The sequence below is a fragment of the Globicephala melas genome, chromosome 15, assembly GCF_963455315.2.
Source record: "Globicephala melas chromosome 15, mGloMel1.2, whole genome shotgun sequence".
NCBI lineage: Eukaryota > Metazoa > Chordata > Mammalia > Artiodactyla > Delphinidae > Globicephala > Globicephala melas.
The window spans coordinates 85626194-85643695 of NC_083328.1; the positions used below are offsets into that span (position 1 = coordinate 85626194).

The 17502-nt window shown below is 60.6% G+C and overlaps 1 protein-coding gene across 1 annotated transcript in view; it reads left to right on the plus strand.

Moving 5' to 3' along the window:
• Window positions 1-15542, plus strand: part of NTSR1 (neurotensin receptor 1) — a 45888-nt gene extending 30346 nt beyond the window's left edge. Inside the window, exons 2-4 of the mRNA XM_030841653.1 lie at window positions 11152-11353; window positions 14099-14189; window positions 15293-15542. Of these exons, the coding sequence (XP_030697513.1) occupies window positions 11152-11353; window positions 14099-14189; window positions 15293-15542 (543 nt within the window). The remainder of the gene's footprint in view (window positions 1-11151; window positions 11354-14098; window positions 14190-15292) is intronic.
• Window positions 15543-17502: the final 1960 nt, after the last annotated feature.

The window sequence follows — 17502 nt, forward strand, 5'->3', positions numbered from 1 at the left end:
ATCTTGTGGCTGCACGGGGCCTGGATGGGTCTGAGACAGCCTCGCTCATCTGTCTGGAGGCTGGTGCTGGCTCTCACCTGGGCTCTGTCCCAGGGTGAGAGGCAAATCAGGGTTTCTTCACATGGTGGCCGCCACATTCTGAGAGAGCCAACAAGAGAGTGTGAGGCCTGCCTGGGAAGGCACAGGCCAACACGGCCGCTGCATTTCGCTGGTCAGAGCCAGCCCAGTCGAGGGGTGGGCCACAGACCCTACGTCTCTATGTGAGGAGTGGCCAAGTCACATTGCAAGAGGTGGGCGTCCAAGGTGGGAGCCACTCTCGGCCGTCCTAAGGGCCATCTGCCACGGGCCACAGGGTGGCAAGTTCATGGCGCAGTCTGGTCCAGGAGAGCTTGCGAGGAGCTGCCTCACCATCTGGGATGACTAGGGGAGTCTAGGTGCCACCGCACGGCCCCTGGGGGGTCCTGGTGATTGTGAGGCTGCGGGCAGGCACAGTACTGCCCCTGGGCAAGCACGCCACTTGGTGGTGTGGGGGCCTGTGGCGGCCAGTCCAGAGACACCTGGACATACGGGGCTAGAGCCGTGCCTGGGCCTCAGGGGAAAGCAGCCACAGTGACCGGCTGTCTCCCCGCCCAAGGGGTGACCTTGAAGTTGTGTCTCCAATCATAGGACTGCTCAGGCCCGGCGTCGCTTGGGTTTTGCCCTGTAGCTCTGCGTTGGTGAGAATTTGTGGTTAGTCCATGGGGACGACGACAGACTGACCAGAAGAGGCAGAGACCTCACAGCGCTGACCCTTACGCAACCGACCGCATCAGTGCCCTCAAGTGGCGGGATTGCCTACCAGCTCAGCCCGGGCCCAGCCCAGTACAGGGACCAGGCCCATACAGGGAGGGAGGCCAAGGCCCGGGAGTGCCTCGAGTGGCCTCCCTGGCCGGTGAAGGGCCGGTGTTAATTGAAGGGGGGAGGGGCACAAGGTTGCCCTGAACGAGCCCCAATAAGTGCACCTGGAACAGTTCCAGAGGCTGCAGTTAGCGCCCAGGTCGATGGCGGGAGGCATGGGCCGGCAACGCCAGGAGCAGAGGACGGGGGACCCGGGCCTGTGGGGGCTCGTGCACCCACCTCAAGGGCAAAACGATACCCCGAGCTCCTGCCCCTCCCCCACGTCTCCCCCCGTGTCTGCAGGTCGCAGGTACCCAGGCTGGGCTGGGAGTGGGGCTCCAAGATGCCCGCACGCTGCAGTTTACCCTGCGATTCTACCTAGGGGGAAGAACCCCAGTTCACGAACTCAGTGAGTCATTCTGGGGGAGGAGGGGCCCCAGCAGCTCAGGGCGCCTCCCGGAAGATGGACTTGGTGGAAGACTCGGGAAAGCATCTCTGCTCAGGGCACTTCCATGGGAAAGAGACTCAAATTGTTGGAGGAAAAATGTAAGAAGGAACCTCTGACCTGGGAGGTCAGCAGCAGCAAAGACACCTGCTCAGAAGGAGACGTGCTCTGCCCTGGAGCCTCCTGCACCGCCAAGCGCACGGCTCCAGGGGCCCTGAGAGGCTGAGGGTGTAGGGGGACCTCCTCTCAGCATCACCCTCGCTGCCCCCATGGCCACCCACCCCGGGGCCTGCCTCAGCCCCCCAGTGCCTCCCAAACTTCCATGTGTCCATCCCCACAGGCACCGCCCTAACACAGACGCATCACCTCCCTCCGGGGCCTGGGCCCCTCCCTGGGCCCTCTGTCCCCAGGCCCTACCCACCCTGCCCGCAGAACTCTCCCGAAATGCAAACGCAGCTGCGCCCGCAGTCCCCTGCTTCACCCCTGCCCCCTTCACCCACCCCCCCTTCACCCCTCCCCCTCTTCCATGACCAGGAGGAAATGGCCCACTGTCTGGGATCTGACGCCGCCCGGCCCCCGGGCTCCCGAGATCTCATGTGCTCCCCTCCTTCTCAGGCCCATGGGTGCCCCTCATCCCTCAGGTCTCCGCATGGAGGTCCCTCCTCCAGAAAATGGCCCTTCTCCCCCCAGGCTCCATGCCACATCTGTCCACCTGTCCTCCACGCTCACCTCAGTCTGTGTGCAGGGTGCCTCGCATACAGCAGGTGCTCAATAAGTGCTTGTGACGTTTAGACAAGGTGGGCTTGGGCGCACGGTGCACTCAGAGGATGGAGGACGGAGCGTGAAGCACAGGCTGGTGGGCCTGCGGTGGGGAGGGGAGGGGTGGGGATGCTGCGGGTAAACAGAAGGGAGGGTGCTGGAACATTCCAGAAGAGACGCAGAGCCTGTCCCTGTTCAGGTCCGCGGCTCCTGGGCTGGAGGAAGCCAGCTGCCCTGGGCCTGTCTCCAGGTAATTGCCTGACTCACAGGAGGCCTGAGCAGCACAGCCTCGTTTCCTGAAATTGCATCCGAGGAAAAGAAGGGCTGATGAGCCTTGAGTGGAGCATCAGGAAGGCCTCTTGGCGTCCCTGCAAGCCACTGGCCTGGCTCTCAAGAGAGGGAGGCTTCCCTGGGTGCCAATCAGCGCCCCCTCCGCCCCTCCCCCCCAGCCCTCGAGCTCAGACGTCAACAGTGCTCCAGGCACCCAGGGCCTGCGTCAGGCAGGAGTCCTTCTGCAGGGGTGCGGGCAGGGCAGGAACTGGGCTGGGGCCAGCCTGGGCTGTCCTCAGTCTCCTGGCCTTCAAGCTGGACCAGCCACCCCCACCTTCACAGGCAGGACACAGTCCCAGTGTGAGAAGGGGACGTGCCCAGGGGGCACGGCAAGACCCCAGCCTGGGCTGCTCTGCTCTTCACTCCAGTTCTAGAAACAGAAGTCACCCCACAGGCCCACCTCTCACACGCGTGTGGAGAGCAGTGAGTCTCGTGTGCCCCAGGCCGTTCACACGGTGCAAAGGCCAGGGCTGTTCACTGTTGCAGAGGGGCCCTGTGCAGCCATGCAGGAGGACAGCGTAGTGGAACACCATGTGGTCACGCAGCCTCGTGGAGGCCTGTGGTCTCTCGGGGACGGAAGAAGAACGGCCTTTAACAGATATGGTCGTCGGGAGAAGGAGCTTTGGAGTGGCGCTGGGCAGCTGGCCAGCACCCACTGGCGTTCCTCTTCCTTTACTGATTGACTTTTGTCCTGGAGAAGAGCACAGCCGGGCCCGCCGGCGCTGGTGGGGACCAAGTGGGGGTGGGGCGCAGGACCCCACCATCATTTCTAAGGCGCCCCACTCCTAATCACAGCCATTTGGGGTGGAAGCCCCAGGAGGCCTGGCTGAAGGAGCAAAAGTGTCACTTCCCGGGGCTACGCCCAGAGCACAAGGTCCCCTACACGCCCAGGGGCTGGTCAGCTTGAGAGAAAAACTAGATCCAAACGCTGGTCCAGTGGGGCCTGGGGGGACGTGGGTGGCCGCTCCCAGCCCCCCTCCCTCACACCGGCCGCTCGGCTCCAGGTCTACCGTAATCAGATTCCCCGCAAGCAGGGACGGAGCGCTAATTCTATTGAAAGGAGCTGAGACACTGGGTACAGGGCCAGATGTCCACGGGGAACGCAGTTAGCACTCTGCCAGTGGACGGTACTTCAAAATCGGGAAGGAACAGGGTATTTGCTGAGCTGCCCACACAATCACATGGCAAGAAAACACTGAAAATCGTGGGATTGGAGATTCAGTCCCACAGCTGAATCACAGAATTGGAGATTCAAGGGCCAGCGAACGCGCAGTAGGGCCGCTTCCCCGCCCTCCCCTAGAGGTGGAGGACAGGCCCCGGGCCTGGAGTTCCACTCCTTCCTAAGCGCTTTCTGAAATGCACGTGACACCAGCTTGGACCTGGTCCTGCAGGACCCACTCCCAGGCACAGCTGGGGGATTCGCACGGTTCCCCGGAAATCCACTCCCAACGTCCGCCAGCCCCCAGGGGCTCTTGATTAAGACCAGGGCCCCAGGTCTTCCTGGCGTGGAGCGGAGAACGTTCTTCGATGCTTGACTTCCTTCAAGGGTGCACGCAGAACACTCTGTGCGGAACCGGCCCCGCTTTTACTCCTGAATCAAGGTGGCCCTACACGGCAGAAAGGCACACACAGAAGGCTTGGCAACCGACCCTGGGGGCTCACGTTTGGACCGGGAGCCACCCTGCAAGACAGAATTTGTCACGAGCGAGTACATGGTCATCGTCGTGGTGTGAGGTGCCGGTGGGGGTGAGAGCTGGGCTGCACCTGCGGGGGGCTGTGGTTTCACGGTAGGTGACAGGTGACCGCTAAGGTGCCTCCCTGACCACATTCCGTGAGACACAGAGGCGGGGGCCGGGCCCGGGGTCAGACTTGCACCCCCTGCCCTGCGCCTGTCCTTGTCAAGTATTTTTACAGCCCCGTCGGTTGCTAATTAGCAGATGTCCCACTGATTTGAAGGTTCTCATGGGCTTTTTAGCCAACAGGTATCTGAAAACACGGCAAACAGGACTTCAGTCTACAGATGGTCTCGATGCAGTTTTGAGATGGGATGGCACGACCGGAACGCGACTCACCACCCCGGCTTCCACACCCAGGGTGATTAACGACCCCCCACCAACTCACAGCCAAGGCCAGGCCCCCAGCACCTGCCCTGTGTGCTGCTGAGGGCAGGGTCCCATCCTGTCTCTCCTCGAGGACGGCGACCCTGGTACAGGTGGAGGGACAGACGCAGTGGGAGGGCCATTTCCCTAATCCGATTGAGGGTCTCCTGGCAGCCCGGCTGGTGCCAGCGCTGCAGCACAGCCGGGACCAGGCAGGATGTGGCTGCAGGGCGGGGGGGGGGGGTCCTCTGTGGCTGCGGCACTCCAGGAGGGCAAAGACTCCCACGTGCAGGGCTGCTGGCTGCGCGGGCAGCGGGGACTCGGTGGGGGCCTCTTGCAGAGGTCACAGGCTGCTCACCTGCCCTTCATCAGTGGACAGGAGGGGTCTGGGGACAGGGTGGAGTGTTCCTGATGATCGCTGCCCCCAGCTGGCTCGGGGGTCCCACTCCCCAGTCCTTCCCCACCCAGTCTTGCCAACCACAGCTGCTCCCAGCCCGGCACGCCTCTCCACCGGGGCAGCCCCTCCGCAGCGATGGGCTCTGTCCATGGTCCTGAACCCTAAGTCTCCCTGGGGCACGAGCATTGTCTCCACTCTAAGTCGCTGGTGACTCTGGTCAGTCGTCTCCCAGAAACTCCAAACCTGAAGAGGAGCACGGGGAGCAGCGTGGAGCGGAAGGGAGATCAAAGAAAGGAGAGGGCTTCCCTGGTGGCGCAGTGGTTGGGACTCCGCCTGCTGATGCAGGGGACACGGGTTTGTGCCCTGGTCTGGGAAGATCCCACATGCCGCAGAGCGGCTGGGCCCGTGAGCCATGGCCGCTGAGCCTGCGCGTCCGGAACCTGTGCTCTGCAACGGGAGAGGCCACAACAGTGAGAGGCCCGGATACCACAAAAAAAAAAAGAAAGAAAGGAGAGAGTAATGGACAGATGTTCAGTCCTGAGAGATCACCATGGAGTTGTGGCCTTTGGACTAGAAGTTGTTGTCAAATTTTTGCAGTTACCCAAAGTGTCCTCCTTGGGAAGCTGGGGGTGGGGCATGCATCCACCGAAGTGAGGTCCCCCGACACTTTCCCACGACCAGGGGGTTCTCCGTTCGTCTGCTCTCTGCTCTCTGCGTGTCACAGGCCCCAGGACACGGAAGCGAGCACTGGGCTGTGGGTCAGACTGTGTCTGGGCTTTTTCTTCTATAAAGTGAGAGCACCAACAGCTTCTATGTGCCTATTCCACAGGGTGACACATGCAAGTCACTGAACATGGGTCTGGCTCATGGAAAGCACTCTGTTAAGAGTTAGCTAAAGGGGGGCTTCCCTGGTGGCGCAGTGGTTGAGTCCGCCTGCCAATGCAGGGGACATGGGTTCAAGCCCTGGACCGGGAAGATCCCACATGCCGCGGAGCAGCTAAGCCCATGCGCCACAACTACTGAGCCTGCGCTCTGGAGCCCGTGAGCCACAACTACTGAGCCCACATGCCACAACTAAGCCCAAGTGCCACAACTACTGAAGCCCACGCACCTAGAGCCCGTGCTCCACAACAAGAGAAGCCACTGCAATGAGAAGCCTGCGCACCACAACTAGAGAAAGCCCACGCACAGCAACAAAGACCCAATGCAGCCAAAAATAAATTTGTTTAAAAAAAAAAAAAGTGTTAGCTAAAGAGTGTGTATCAACCAGAAAGCGGAAGTCCTTTATACTGAGCCAAAATCTGGCACTGCAGCCACCTAACGGCGGGTGGGACCGCACTGTGAGGGGCCGGGACTAGTGGCCCGAGTGGCCTAGCTAAGCCGGAGCTGCACGCAGTCCGTGGAGCCCCTCCCCCACCCGAGGTGGCCTTTCAGGCCCTAAGATGACTCACTTGGGGCCTCAGCAATGCAGGCAGCTCTTGGGGAGGCTCGGGGTCCCTCCCCTAAAGGCACACGCTGGGCTTCTCCTCAGACACTCAGGCCTGCGGTCAGGGCTCTGACCCACAGAGCAGCGGGCCCTCGACGCTCGTCTGTCTTCTTTCCCAGACGCTTGTCTGCCGTGGACCGCGTGTGCCCTCCTGGGTGGGATCCCAGCAGCGTCCGGAGGGTCTGGGTGCTCATGAGATGAGGGATGTTGGAGGGCAGAGTTACTCGGACAATGTCAGCCTGGGAGATTCTGGGCTGTGTCACCTTGAAGGACAGTGTCTGCCCTCCCAGCCCTGGTGTCCCGCCTGTGAAGCAAGGGTGGATGCCCTGAGACCTGGTGCCCTCCACCTCCAACACCCCATCCCAGGGCGGCAAGGTGGGGTGTGTTGTTCTCGTGTCACTGTGGGAGCAGGGGCCCGGGCACCTGTCACAGGACAGACATTCATTCCACTCAGGTGCTTTGAGGTCAAGAGGGCGTGCCCAGAGCCCCCCAGCTCCCTGCCCTTCCCTGAGTCGGCCTGGGTCAGCCTCTGTTAGGCTTCTCTCCAGGGAGCAATCCTGGGCGTCGAGGCGGCTCCTTACTTTACGGAGGCACCAGCTGCTCTGTGTTTGCTCTTCTCACTAAACCATGACCTTGGCCCCCCCGTCGGTCATTCTCAGTGTCTACAGCACCCCGTGGTGTGGACGCGTCATAACTTATCAACCAGCCCGAGTGGGTGGGCATTGAACTTGTTCTGGGTTTTTGCTTTTCGAGCAGGGCTGTGCTGAGTGACAGTGACAAACAGGGACTCTGGAGTGACTTGCATCATTGTCCTGCCCTTGGTGGTGGCCGAGAGGGAGGGGACTTTCAGCATTTGCTGGGTGAGGAGGTTAGGAGGAGGCGGTCCCTGAAGCCTGGGCCTGGCTGGACTGGTCATCTGCTGGGGGTGGCCCCTGCCAGGCCAGCGAGGCCATCTACATTGGAGGGTTTGACAGGAAGCCCCTCCTCTCTGCCTCTCCCCTCAGAAGCCGTTGTACAAGCTGCTGAGTTTTGCAAACACCCTGAGAGATATATTTTTTTTTGGCTGTGGTGGGTCTTAGTTGCTGCACGCAGGCTTTTCTCTAGTTGTGGCGAGTGGGGGGTCTACTCTTTGTTGTGGTGCGCGGGCTTCTCAGTGCGGTGGCTTCTCTGGTTGCGGAGCACGGGCTCTAGGCACGCGGGCTTCAGTAGTTGTGGCACGTGGGCTTCAGTAGTTGTGGCTCATGGGCTTCAGTAGTTGTGGCACGTGGGCTCAGTAGTTGTGGCTCGTGGGCTCTAGAGCGCAGGCTCAATACTTGTGGCACATGGGCTTAGCTGCTCCGCGGCATGTGGGATCTTCCCGGACCAGGGCTCGAACCTGTGTCCTCTGAATTGGCAGGCGGATTATTAACCACTGCGCCACCAGGGAAGCCCCTGAGCGGTATTTCGCACCTTCCCACTCACCGCAGGCTGGCGTTGAGCCATGAAGCCCCGGAGTCCAGGGGCTGTCTCTTTACCTAAACACAGTGGGATCAGAAACAGGCCGGTACGAGACGAGCTGTTGCCCCTCAGAGGAAGGGTGGACGGGACGACAGCCTCGAAGGAGGAGGCAGAGGCACGAGGACCCCGTGACTGCGGGCCAGGCTATGCACATTCCATTGGTGCCCCGCACCTGTTTGCAGGCAGGTCGGGGGCAGCCCTTCCTCCCAGACAGACCTGGGTCCTGTTCCACTTTCTTTTTGCTGCTTAACCATTTCACTCTCTGTCCCTCACAAAATTACAAATGCTCTCCTTTCACCTGTGAGGGCCCGTTCTTAGGCAGGTCCCCCACACAAGGTGGGAGAACAGAACCAATGGGCACAAAAGCAGTTTCCTGCTCAGCAGGCCCTCCACAAAGGTGGGCTCTCTCTTCTGAACAGCAGGCCTGGGGCTGGTTCTCATAGGACAAACGTGATTGGTGGAGAGGTGAACGTGCGGCCTGTGTGTGTCCAATGAGGGCTCAGCCGGGCCTCTTGGAATGTGCCCACTGGCCAGGAATGGAGCGGGGTGGATGTTTCCAGGGAAGCGGACGGAGGTCCTGGGAAGGGACAGTGGAAGCAGCAGGCCCTGAGCATCCAGCCCCCAGCTCTGCAGCCCGTCAGCCACCTCCTCCCACTGGTTCCGGCGCTGCCTTTGCCACAGGCCACGTTGGCCTCATCGGAACTGCTCCTGGCCTCTCTCCTGCTCCCCTGATTTATTCGCGCCAAACTCTTCTCCTACAATCTCTTTTTAGTGCCCTCCCATAGTGGGTGAGGCCTCCTGTCCCCTACTGACCTGTCACCTTCCTTTCCAGAACTTTCCTGCCTACTCTTAGATTATCTTTTTTTCCATTTGAATTTGAGAGGCAGGCTGTCTATCCCCAGGTGCTCTCACATTTTATTGGGACAAATGCATAGACGAGGCGCATCCCTCCACGTCCGCATGTCTCTGTCTGGAAGGGCCCCAGTTGCCCCTCCTTCCCCTCTGTCCTTCCTGTGGCTACACTTGCAGTGGTTCCTGGACATCTTGCACAGGGCTTAGCAGACTCCCTTCTCTTTGCTTGTTGCCGGGAGTGGGCTGCTCCCCTGTTCCCAGAAGTTGGGGTGGAGTGCAGGAAAGGGGTACAGGCTGAGCTCCCATCCGTGCTGTGGGCCTCGGCAAGAGAAGGCGACCCCGAGAGCCAGGCCTTGCCCTGGTACCCCACAATCCAGGTTCAGTCTCAGTCTCCAGGCTGGAGGGGCGGGGGAGGCCGAGAGAAGACACGCCCCTCCGGAAGCCCACGCCGGCCCGAGCCTCGTCCCCAGACCTCTGTTGGGGGGCGCCTGCAGTGCCAGGGCCCCTCTCCCCACTCCAGAACCTCAGGATCAGGGCCTGGACTTCTCCCAACTGGGGGATCCGCTGGGGGCCTGGGCCCTGGTCCACCGCTCGCGGCCCCCAGAGGTGGCTGTTTTGCTGTCTGTGCTCATCGAAGTATGGTATTTCAAATGTTTTGACATTTAAAATCTGTGTTGAATACATTTGTTTTGTTTAAATTATGCCCGGCTGTGGTGACTCACGGGAATTGGTTTGTCTCCTGGGCCCAGGCCCGGCATCCCCCTGCACCCCAGCCCAGCCCCCGGCCCAGAGCTGCCCCTCGGCCGCACCAGCCCATCATCGTCCTGCGGGAGGACCTCCAGACGCCACTTGAGCTCAGTGGACGCAGGAGCGAAGGGTGCCCGGGGGAGGCCACTCCCAAGCGCCCAGCGGGTGACGAGTGACGGGCGCAAGGGCTGGCAAGTGTGGAAAGGACGCCTGCCGAGGGCCCACGCGGCCTGTGTCTGACGTGTTTGTCCTCTAGTTTAGGGGAGTCTTTTTCAAAAGGAGCCAGAGGTGGCCTCAGCCACCATCTCCTGGATGCCTACAGTCCTCCCAAGCGGGACCCGGAGCACCGTGGGGCGGGCAGGACTTGCGGAGGCGTCGGCCAATGCCCCAAAGAGAGGGCCGTGTGGGCTGCCCTGCTCGGGACAGAGGTCTGACATCCAGGAGGCCCAGGAGGCGAACCATCGGCGTTCTAGAGCCTCCAGCGCCTCTTGGCCTCCTGCTGGCCGCTGCCGCATTAGGAGGGCAGAGCTGGACGGTCCTTACCCTGCTGAGACAGTCCTTGTCTACCATCGAGGAGACCTCCACGCGGGACCCTCGGCTCTGCTCTCAGGGCTGTGCGCAAACCCGAGTTAGGAGGTGGAGGGGGCAGCCTGGAGCCCGGCACCCCGTGCAGACCCCGGAACCCAGTGGGGCCAGTGCAGGTGTCTCTCCAGGTGCAGCCGTTTGCTCTGTGACTCTGAACTTCACGTGAGCGTTAAGGGCGGCGGCGGTTGGGTAGGGGGCATGGCGAAGAGGCACCGCCCCCTCACAAGGGCTCGCGAGCCCACACTTAGAAGCTCGGGCGTCGGAGCGTGGCGTGCGGACCAGCGTGCGCAAAGGCCAGCGGCAAACGCGGCTTTACGCCAGAGGCTGTTACTCCGGGGCCCTGGGAGGTGATGCGGATTCAGGACCAGCTCGGTGGGAGGCCCGTTCCCCATCGCTGCTCAGGGCCACACACGTGCACTGGCGGGTTTGCGTCCCTGTCAGCAACGCCAGTGGCAGCTCAGGGAGGCCACAGCTGCTCGGGCTGAGCAGGTGCCCGTGAAGGCGGGTCTCAGCCTGGTGTCACTGAGGAGCTGGGCTCCAGCTCAAGTCCAGGTCCAGCCGCTCTGAGCTGGTGACTTTGGCAAAGCCCCTCGGCACCCGGAGACTCAGTTTCCCCAGAGGCAGAGAAACGTGGAAGGTAGAGTTGCCAACGAGAAGCGCTTTTCAACGGGCTGAGAGGAAGTGGGGTGGGGGGCGGGTCTTCCCTTCGTGTCCTAACGTGAGCTGTACGTGTGCAGGACGAGGGACGCTGGGTGAGCCATCCTGGAGAGAAGTCAGGAGGGACCGCTTCCTTGTCCAGACCCGGGAACGCAGAGCCCCGGCCCCTCACCGCAGCCGGGGTGCCCCAGGGTTTTACTCCACACTGTGTACAGGCTGAGGGCTCCCCAAGCTGACAGAGAGTCTGCAAACCTCCCCCAGGAAGCCAGGGCTGTGGGAGCAGGCGGAGAGTCAGTCTGGGAACGGACAGACCGAGCGCCGCCCACGCTCCAACCCCTACACCTGGGCCGGTGGGCGGGGTGGGTGCCAGGGCGCGTCCCCTGCCCCAGCCTCACAGGCTGCCCCTCTCCACCTCTCGCAGATCAACACCTTCATGTCTTTCGTGTTCCCCATGGTGGCCATCTCCGTCCTGAACACCATCATTGCCAACAAGCTGACCGTGATGGTCCGCCAGGCGGCCGAGCAGGGCCAGGTGCGCACAGTCGGAGACCAGCATAGCTCGTTCAGCATGTCCATCGAGCCCGGCCGGGTCCAGGCCCTGCGCCACGGCGTCCGGGTCTTACGTACGTAACCGCTGGGCCCTACGAGGGGCGGGCGGCGGGCGGCCACCAGGGGCCAGCAAAGCAGCGAGCTGGGTACCACAAACAGAAGGTTTAGAGACCCTGGGAACGGAGCGCGTCCGGGCCGAGGCTCAGAGTGCCGGCTCCCCCTGGGGTCGGGGCTTCTCTTGACTCCCTCACTCATCCATCCATACATCCACCGATTCAGCAAGCCTCCTGGCACCGGCTGAGTCGGACAGTTTGCTCACAAAGCCAGGGCCGCAGGGTTGGGGTCCCCATGCGTGCCGGGCAGTCGGGTGCCAGCTGGAGAGGCCGGAGGTGCAGTCCCTCTGCACAGATTCTCGTAGGGAATCCTGAAGGCCTGAAGGATCGTGTGGGGTGGACGTGAGGGTCCATCCTCCCTCGGTGTGTCCCCGGGCCTGGCCTGGGCCTGCAGGTGCCTCATGAGGAGGGGTCCTCAAAACAACCTGCCCCTCCCTGCTCTCCTGAGGCAGCCCCAGCCACCCCGGTCCCCCAGAGTGCCTACCCTGTGCTTCCCACCACCCCAGGATCCACGCCCCATCTCCCCCCTGCCCCGGGCTGCCCGCCCCTCACCTTTGCAGGTCTTGGAAGGAAAAGGTCCCCGCAGCTCTGTCCAAAAGGAACGTGATGCAGGCCCCACGTGGGATGTTCAATGGTCCGGTAACCACCTTTTTAAACAGTCAAAAGAGACAGGTAAAATTCACTTGGATCATTTATTGCTCCAGTATTTCCAAAACAGCATGACGTCTGCATCCGTCCACAGCACGTGATCGACGGGAGAGTGACTCGGGAGTGCTTCGCCCCCGGGCCGGCTCAGCGCCCACAGCCGCGGGTCAGGTGACCAGGGCGGCAGCGTTTGCTTCTGCTGTGTGCGGGCGGGCTTTCTGGAGCAGCCCAGTGCCACCAACCCCTGCTGCCAGAAGGCAGTGCCTCCGTTGGGACCTCCCCGGCCCAGGGTCTCCGCAAGCCCCCCAGAGGGCAGCAGCCCTGGAGCGGGGATCCCAAACCCAGGACCTCCCACAGATCCCCCCACGTCCCCAAGAAGACGACGCACCTCTCGGGGAACACCCTTCTCTCTGGCCCGGGACAGCACACTTGGCCCGAAGTTTGCCCGAGTGGTTGGGTGCTTTCTTTTGCATTGTGGTGAAATATACAGGGCATAAAATTTACCATCTTGACCGTTTCTAAGTGCACAGCTGAGCAGCAGTGTAGATGCCCATGTTGCTGTGCGGCTCTCACCACCAACCCTCCCACCTTGTAAGACCGAAACTCTTCCCATTAAACACCAAGTCCCCACCCCCTCCCCCAGCCCCTGACAACCACCTTCTACTTTCTGTCTCTGTGAATTTGACTCCTCCAGGGACCTCCTTTAGGTGGAATCACACAGTATTTGGGTTTTTTGTGACTGGTTTATTCACATGGTGTAATGTCTTCAAGGTTCATCTATGTTGTAGCCTGTGTCAGAATGTCCTTCCTTTTTAGGGCTGAATAATATTCTGTTGTACGGATGGACCGCATTTGGTTTATCCGTCATGCATTGATTTCAGCTACTCTGAATAGTAGTGCTGCTATGAGCTACTGGTATCTGTTTGAACTCCTGCTTCCAGTTCTTTGGGGGCATAAACCCAGGAGTAGAATTTTAATTTATTGAATTAAAACATATTTTTAAACAGCCAAACTGCTTTCTAAAGTGGCTGTACCATTGTACATCCCCACCGACAGGGCACACATGTTCCAGTTTCTCCCTATCCTCCCCCCAATTCCTCTTTCCTGTGTTTTTCTTTTATAGGAGCTGTCCTATTGGGTACGAGGTGGTATCCTATTGTAGTTTTGATTTGCATTCCCCCAGTGATCAGTGATGTTAAGCATCTTTTCATGTGCTTATCGGCCATTGGTATCTCTTCTTTGGAGAAATGTCTATTCAGGTCCTCTGCCTGCTTTTGTATTGGGTTGTTTGATTTTTGTTGTTGAGTTTTCTATATGCCCAGGATATTAATCCCTTATCAGATATGTGATGCAAATATTTTCTTCCGTTCTGTAGGTTACCTTTTCACTCTGTCAATTGTGACCTTTAATACACAGTTATTTATTTTTATATAGTCCAAATTATTTATTTTTTCCCTTGTTGTCTTTTCAAATTCAATGTTGTGAAATTTTTGTCCTATATTTTCTTCAAAGAATTTTATACCTTAGCTTTTATGTTTAGATCTTTGATCCATTTTGAGTTAATTTTTTCAGATGGTGTGAGGTAAGGGGACAGCTTCATTCTTTTGCATGTGGGGATCCAGTTTTCCCAGAACATTTGTTGAAAAAACAGCCCTTTTCCCTTTGATCTTGGCGCCCTGTAGAAAGTCATTTGACTATATATGGGAGGGCTTATTTCTGGGTCCTCTGTTCTAGTCCATGGGTCTATACGTCTGTCCTCATGCCATTACCACTCTGTTTGGATGACTGTAGCTTTGTGGTAGGTTTTGAAGTCAGGAAGGGTGAGTCCTCCAGCTTTGTTCTTCTTTCTCGAGATTGTCTTGTCTGTCCAGCATCCCTTGAGATTCCCAATGAATTCTTCTATTTCTGCAAAAAATGTCATCAGGATTTCCATAGAAATTCCACTGAATCTCTAGGTCACTTTGGGCAGCACTGTCATCTTAACACTATTAGCTGTTTCAGTCCACAAACACGGGACCTCTCCCTCCACCTCCCTGAGGCCCACGTCCCTCCACGTCTCAGGTGCCGTGGTCATCGCCTTCGTGGTCTGCTGGCTGCCCTACCATGTGCGACGCCTCATGTTCTGCTACATTTCGGACGAGCAGTGGACCCCGTGAGTATGGGAGGCTGGGGCCGAAGGGGTGAGGCTTGGGCTGGGGGCATGCTTCCCAAAACAGTTGAGTGTAGGGGTTGGGGGCGCTGAGAGGGGCAGCTCAGGGTGGGCGGGTCAGCGTCCCCCGACAGGCCCTCAGGTGCGGCTGTGATAGGGCAGGGAAGGCAGAGTCCGTAGAGGGACAGACACCCTGGAAGCTGCTTCGTAAAAGGAAAGCAAGTCCTAAAACAGTCAGTACAAGACAGGTTTGGGGGCGTCTGGAGAGCGACAGGAAGGTCTGGCGCTGCTGGCTGTGGGAGGAGTGATGGCGACTGTCGGGGCCCCCAGACCACCCCCAGCCTGGAGGAGTTGCCAGGAGGACCCCTGGGACTCCGAGAGCATCACACCCGCACTGCGACGTATGGACGCCGGCCTCGCCAGCTGGCCTCCCCGCAACGGTAGCCTCAGCCTCGCTGCGTGAGCTCCTCTGCGTAGCGGGGCTGCCAGGTCCCAGGGTTGTGGGCTCTTCCAAGTGTCGGGGAGCCACTAGGGAGGGAAAATCTAGAAAGGATGAAGAGAAGGTACAGGGCATGGAACACAGCCCAAAGTAAAGGGGTTCTGAAACTCAGGGCCGCCTGGTAGTGAAGTGAGCTGCCAGATGAGGGGGTGAGATCCCTGTGCACAGAGGCAAGCAAGTCGAGATGAGGTGCACAGCTGTCTGGGAGGTGCAGAGGGGGTTCCTGGCCTGGCTGTTCCGTTGAGGCCAGGCCCTGGCCACGTCCTGCAGCCCTGAGCAGGGGCTGGGATTCTGCACAAGAAAGGGCAGGCCAGCTGGGCTGCAGGGAGAGGTGGAGACTGCGGCCAAGGGGGACTGCACAGCTGGCCTCGGGTGGGCGGCTGCAGCTCAGCTCGGCAGTTCAGCTGACCGGTGCCAGGCGGGAGTGTGCTCAGAACTTCCAACCTCTCAAGAGAAACCAGAGCCCTGGAATTTATTGTGAAATATCCCCACTTCAAAAGATGTCCAAGTAGTCTGCAATGACTGTCCCAGGCCCCCGCGTCAGCCACGGGCTGCCCCGTGCGGGCTGTGTCTGGCCCGCCAGCCTGAGCGTCCTCTCCCACCCCAGGTTCCTGTATGACTTCTACCACTACTTCTACATGCTGACCAATGCCCTCTTCTACGTCAGCTCCACCATCAACCCCGTGCTGTACAACCTCGTCTCCGCCAACTTCCGCCAGATCTTCCTGTCCACGCTGGCCTGCCTGTGTCCCCTGTGGGGGCACAGAAGGAGGAGGATGGCCTTCTCGAGGAAGGCCAGCAGCGTGTCCGGAAGCCACACCTTCTCCAGCAATGTCACCCGGGAGACGCTGTACTAGGCCCGGGCGGGGCCGGGCGGGGGGCCGGGAGGGGTCACAGAGGGGCTGCCACTCGGCCTCCACGCCTGTCCGCGCAGCGCCTGCGAGCTGGACGGGGGTCGGCCCTGGGCCCGCTCCGTGGCATCCGAGGCCCAGGACCCAGCACCCACACCCAGAGGCTTCACTTCCTTTTGGCTTCTCCTCTCTCACCCTCCCCCGCGCCCCTTCTCTTTCAAAGCCAGAAAGAGAGACAGATCCTCTCCCAGATCCAAAACAGCCTTTAATGAGGAGAAATTAGCGTTGGGTGAAAGGCGGTCTTTTTGTTCTCAGACTAATGGATGTTGAGGGAGAGAGACATGAAGGGGTAGGTTGGGGCCGGAGGGTGGTGACCCCGAGAGCTGGCGCTGGGAGGAGCCCAGTTGGCAGGACCACCTCTGTCCCGGCACCGCCAAGAGGGCCTCCGGGCAGCTCAGGACCGGGTCAGCCCCTTGTGCAGCAGGCATCCGACCCACCGCCTTTCCAAGGGCGAATCCCAGGAAGCTTTGATGTCACAAGAGGTCCATGAAGGGATCAGCCTGGCATCGCCCAGCCCTGGCAGCCCCCCACCGCCTGTCCTCCCCAGGCCAAGGTGGCAAAGCTCTGCAGGGACACCACAGGGCAGCTAGCCTCGCAGTTCTCCATCCTGGCTCTGTGGACACAAGGCCAGGTCAGTGGGTCCCAGGACAGGCACGTCCTCACACGCTCTCCCTCCCGCTGTCCAGCTCCTGCGGCCCAGCTCCCAGCTGCTTCAGGGTGGACGCCGCAAGGCAGAGGGGAGCCGGCCAGCTCTCCGAAAGAGGCCAGCGCTGAGGTCCGGGCCACAGGTATGGAGGAGGGGCCCTGGGTACAGGCGGCCCACTGGCTGGCAGCCAGGCGGAGGCCCAGACTCGTTTGTCACGGCCAGCAGGCAGGCCTGGCCCCAGCTCGGGCGCCCAGAAAGGCAGGCGCCTCCTTGGACTCTGGGATCTGGTCTCCAGACAGGATGGCCCGGCCCCAGGAAGGTGCCCTGAGCCAGGGGAAGGCGGGTCCCAGGGGAGCTGCCCTGGACCAGCCGGGACCACGAGTGGCCAGGGGCCCAGAAGCGAAGCGCAGGCCTCTTAAAGCAGGTCCTCCCTGGGCCTGGAAGCACATCTGCCCAGAAGGGAGACAGTCAGACAAACAGACAGACAGGCAGACCGCCTGCCTGGGCGGCACCGACTCAGGATCAGGTGACCTGCTCCTGGTCTGGAGTTAGCCGGGACTCGGTCTCCCCACGCTCAGAAACGACGGTCAGATACTGCAGTATCCACGGCCCCTTCAGACCTGGGATCTGCTATGAATCGGGGTATTATACACTTGAGCCCCACAAAATCCTCCCCCAAGCTGTTCACCAAGAACAGGCCTGGGGGCAGGCCCACAGCTAGTCCCCAGGCCAGGCAGCCCTCCTGTGACCCAGTGGCCACCGGTGCAGGGGACACGGGAGTCCAGCAGATGGGCCCGAGGTCAGTGCAGCCCCCAGCCCTGCTCAGCGAGTGGGCATCAGAGTTCAGCAAAGACTGAGTCTGGGCTCCGGTGTCGGCTTCAGAAGGAGGACCTGGACTCTTTGTGACAGGTCCTCAGACCCTCCCTGGGCCCCAGACACACCATGATTCCCCCGAGCCCCGGGTTCCCCATCTGAGAAGTGGGCGTGGTCATCCCACCCTCTCGGCCAGGGCTGGATGTGATGGCCCTGGAGCGGACAGAAGGGACGGTCCCCTGAGGTGGGGGCAGAGTGGACGTGGGATGAGATGCCCACTGCCCAGACCCTGCTGCGGGCAGATGGGCAGGGTCTGCCGCTGAGCCCGAGTCCACTTTACTGTCTGCCCACTCCACGTTGGTGGGGCCCCATGTCCATGCCCTGCCAGACACCCCTCCTGACCGCCCCAGCTCCCGGCCCGTCACCGTGGAGCCCCAGAGGCTAGCT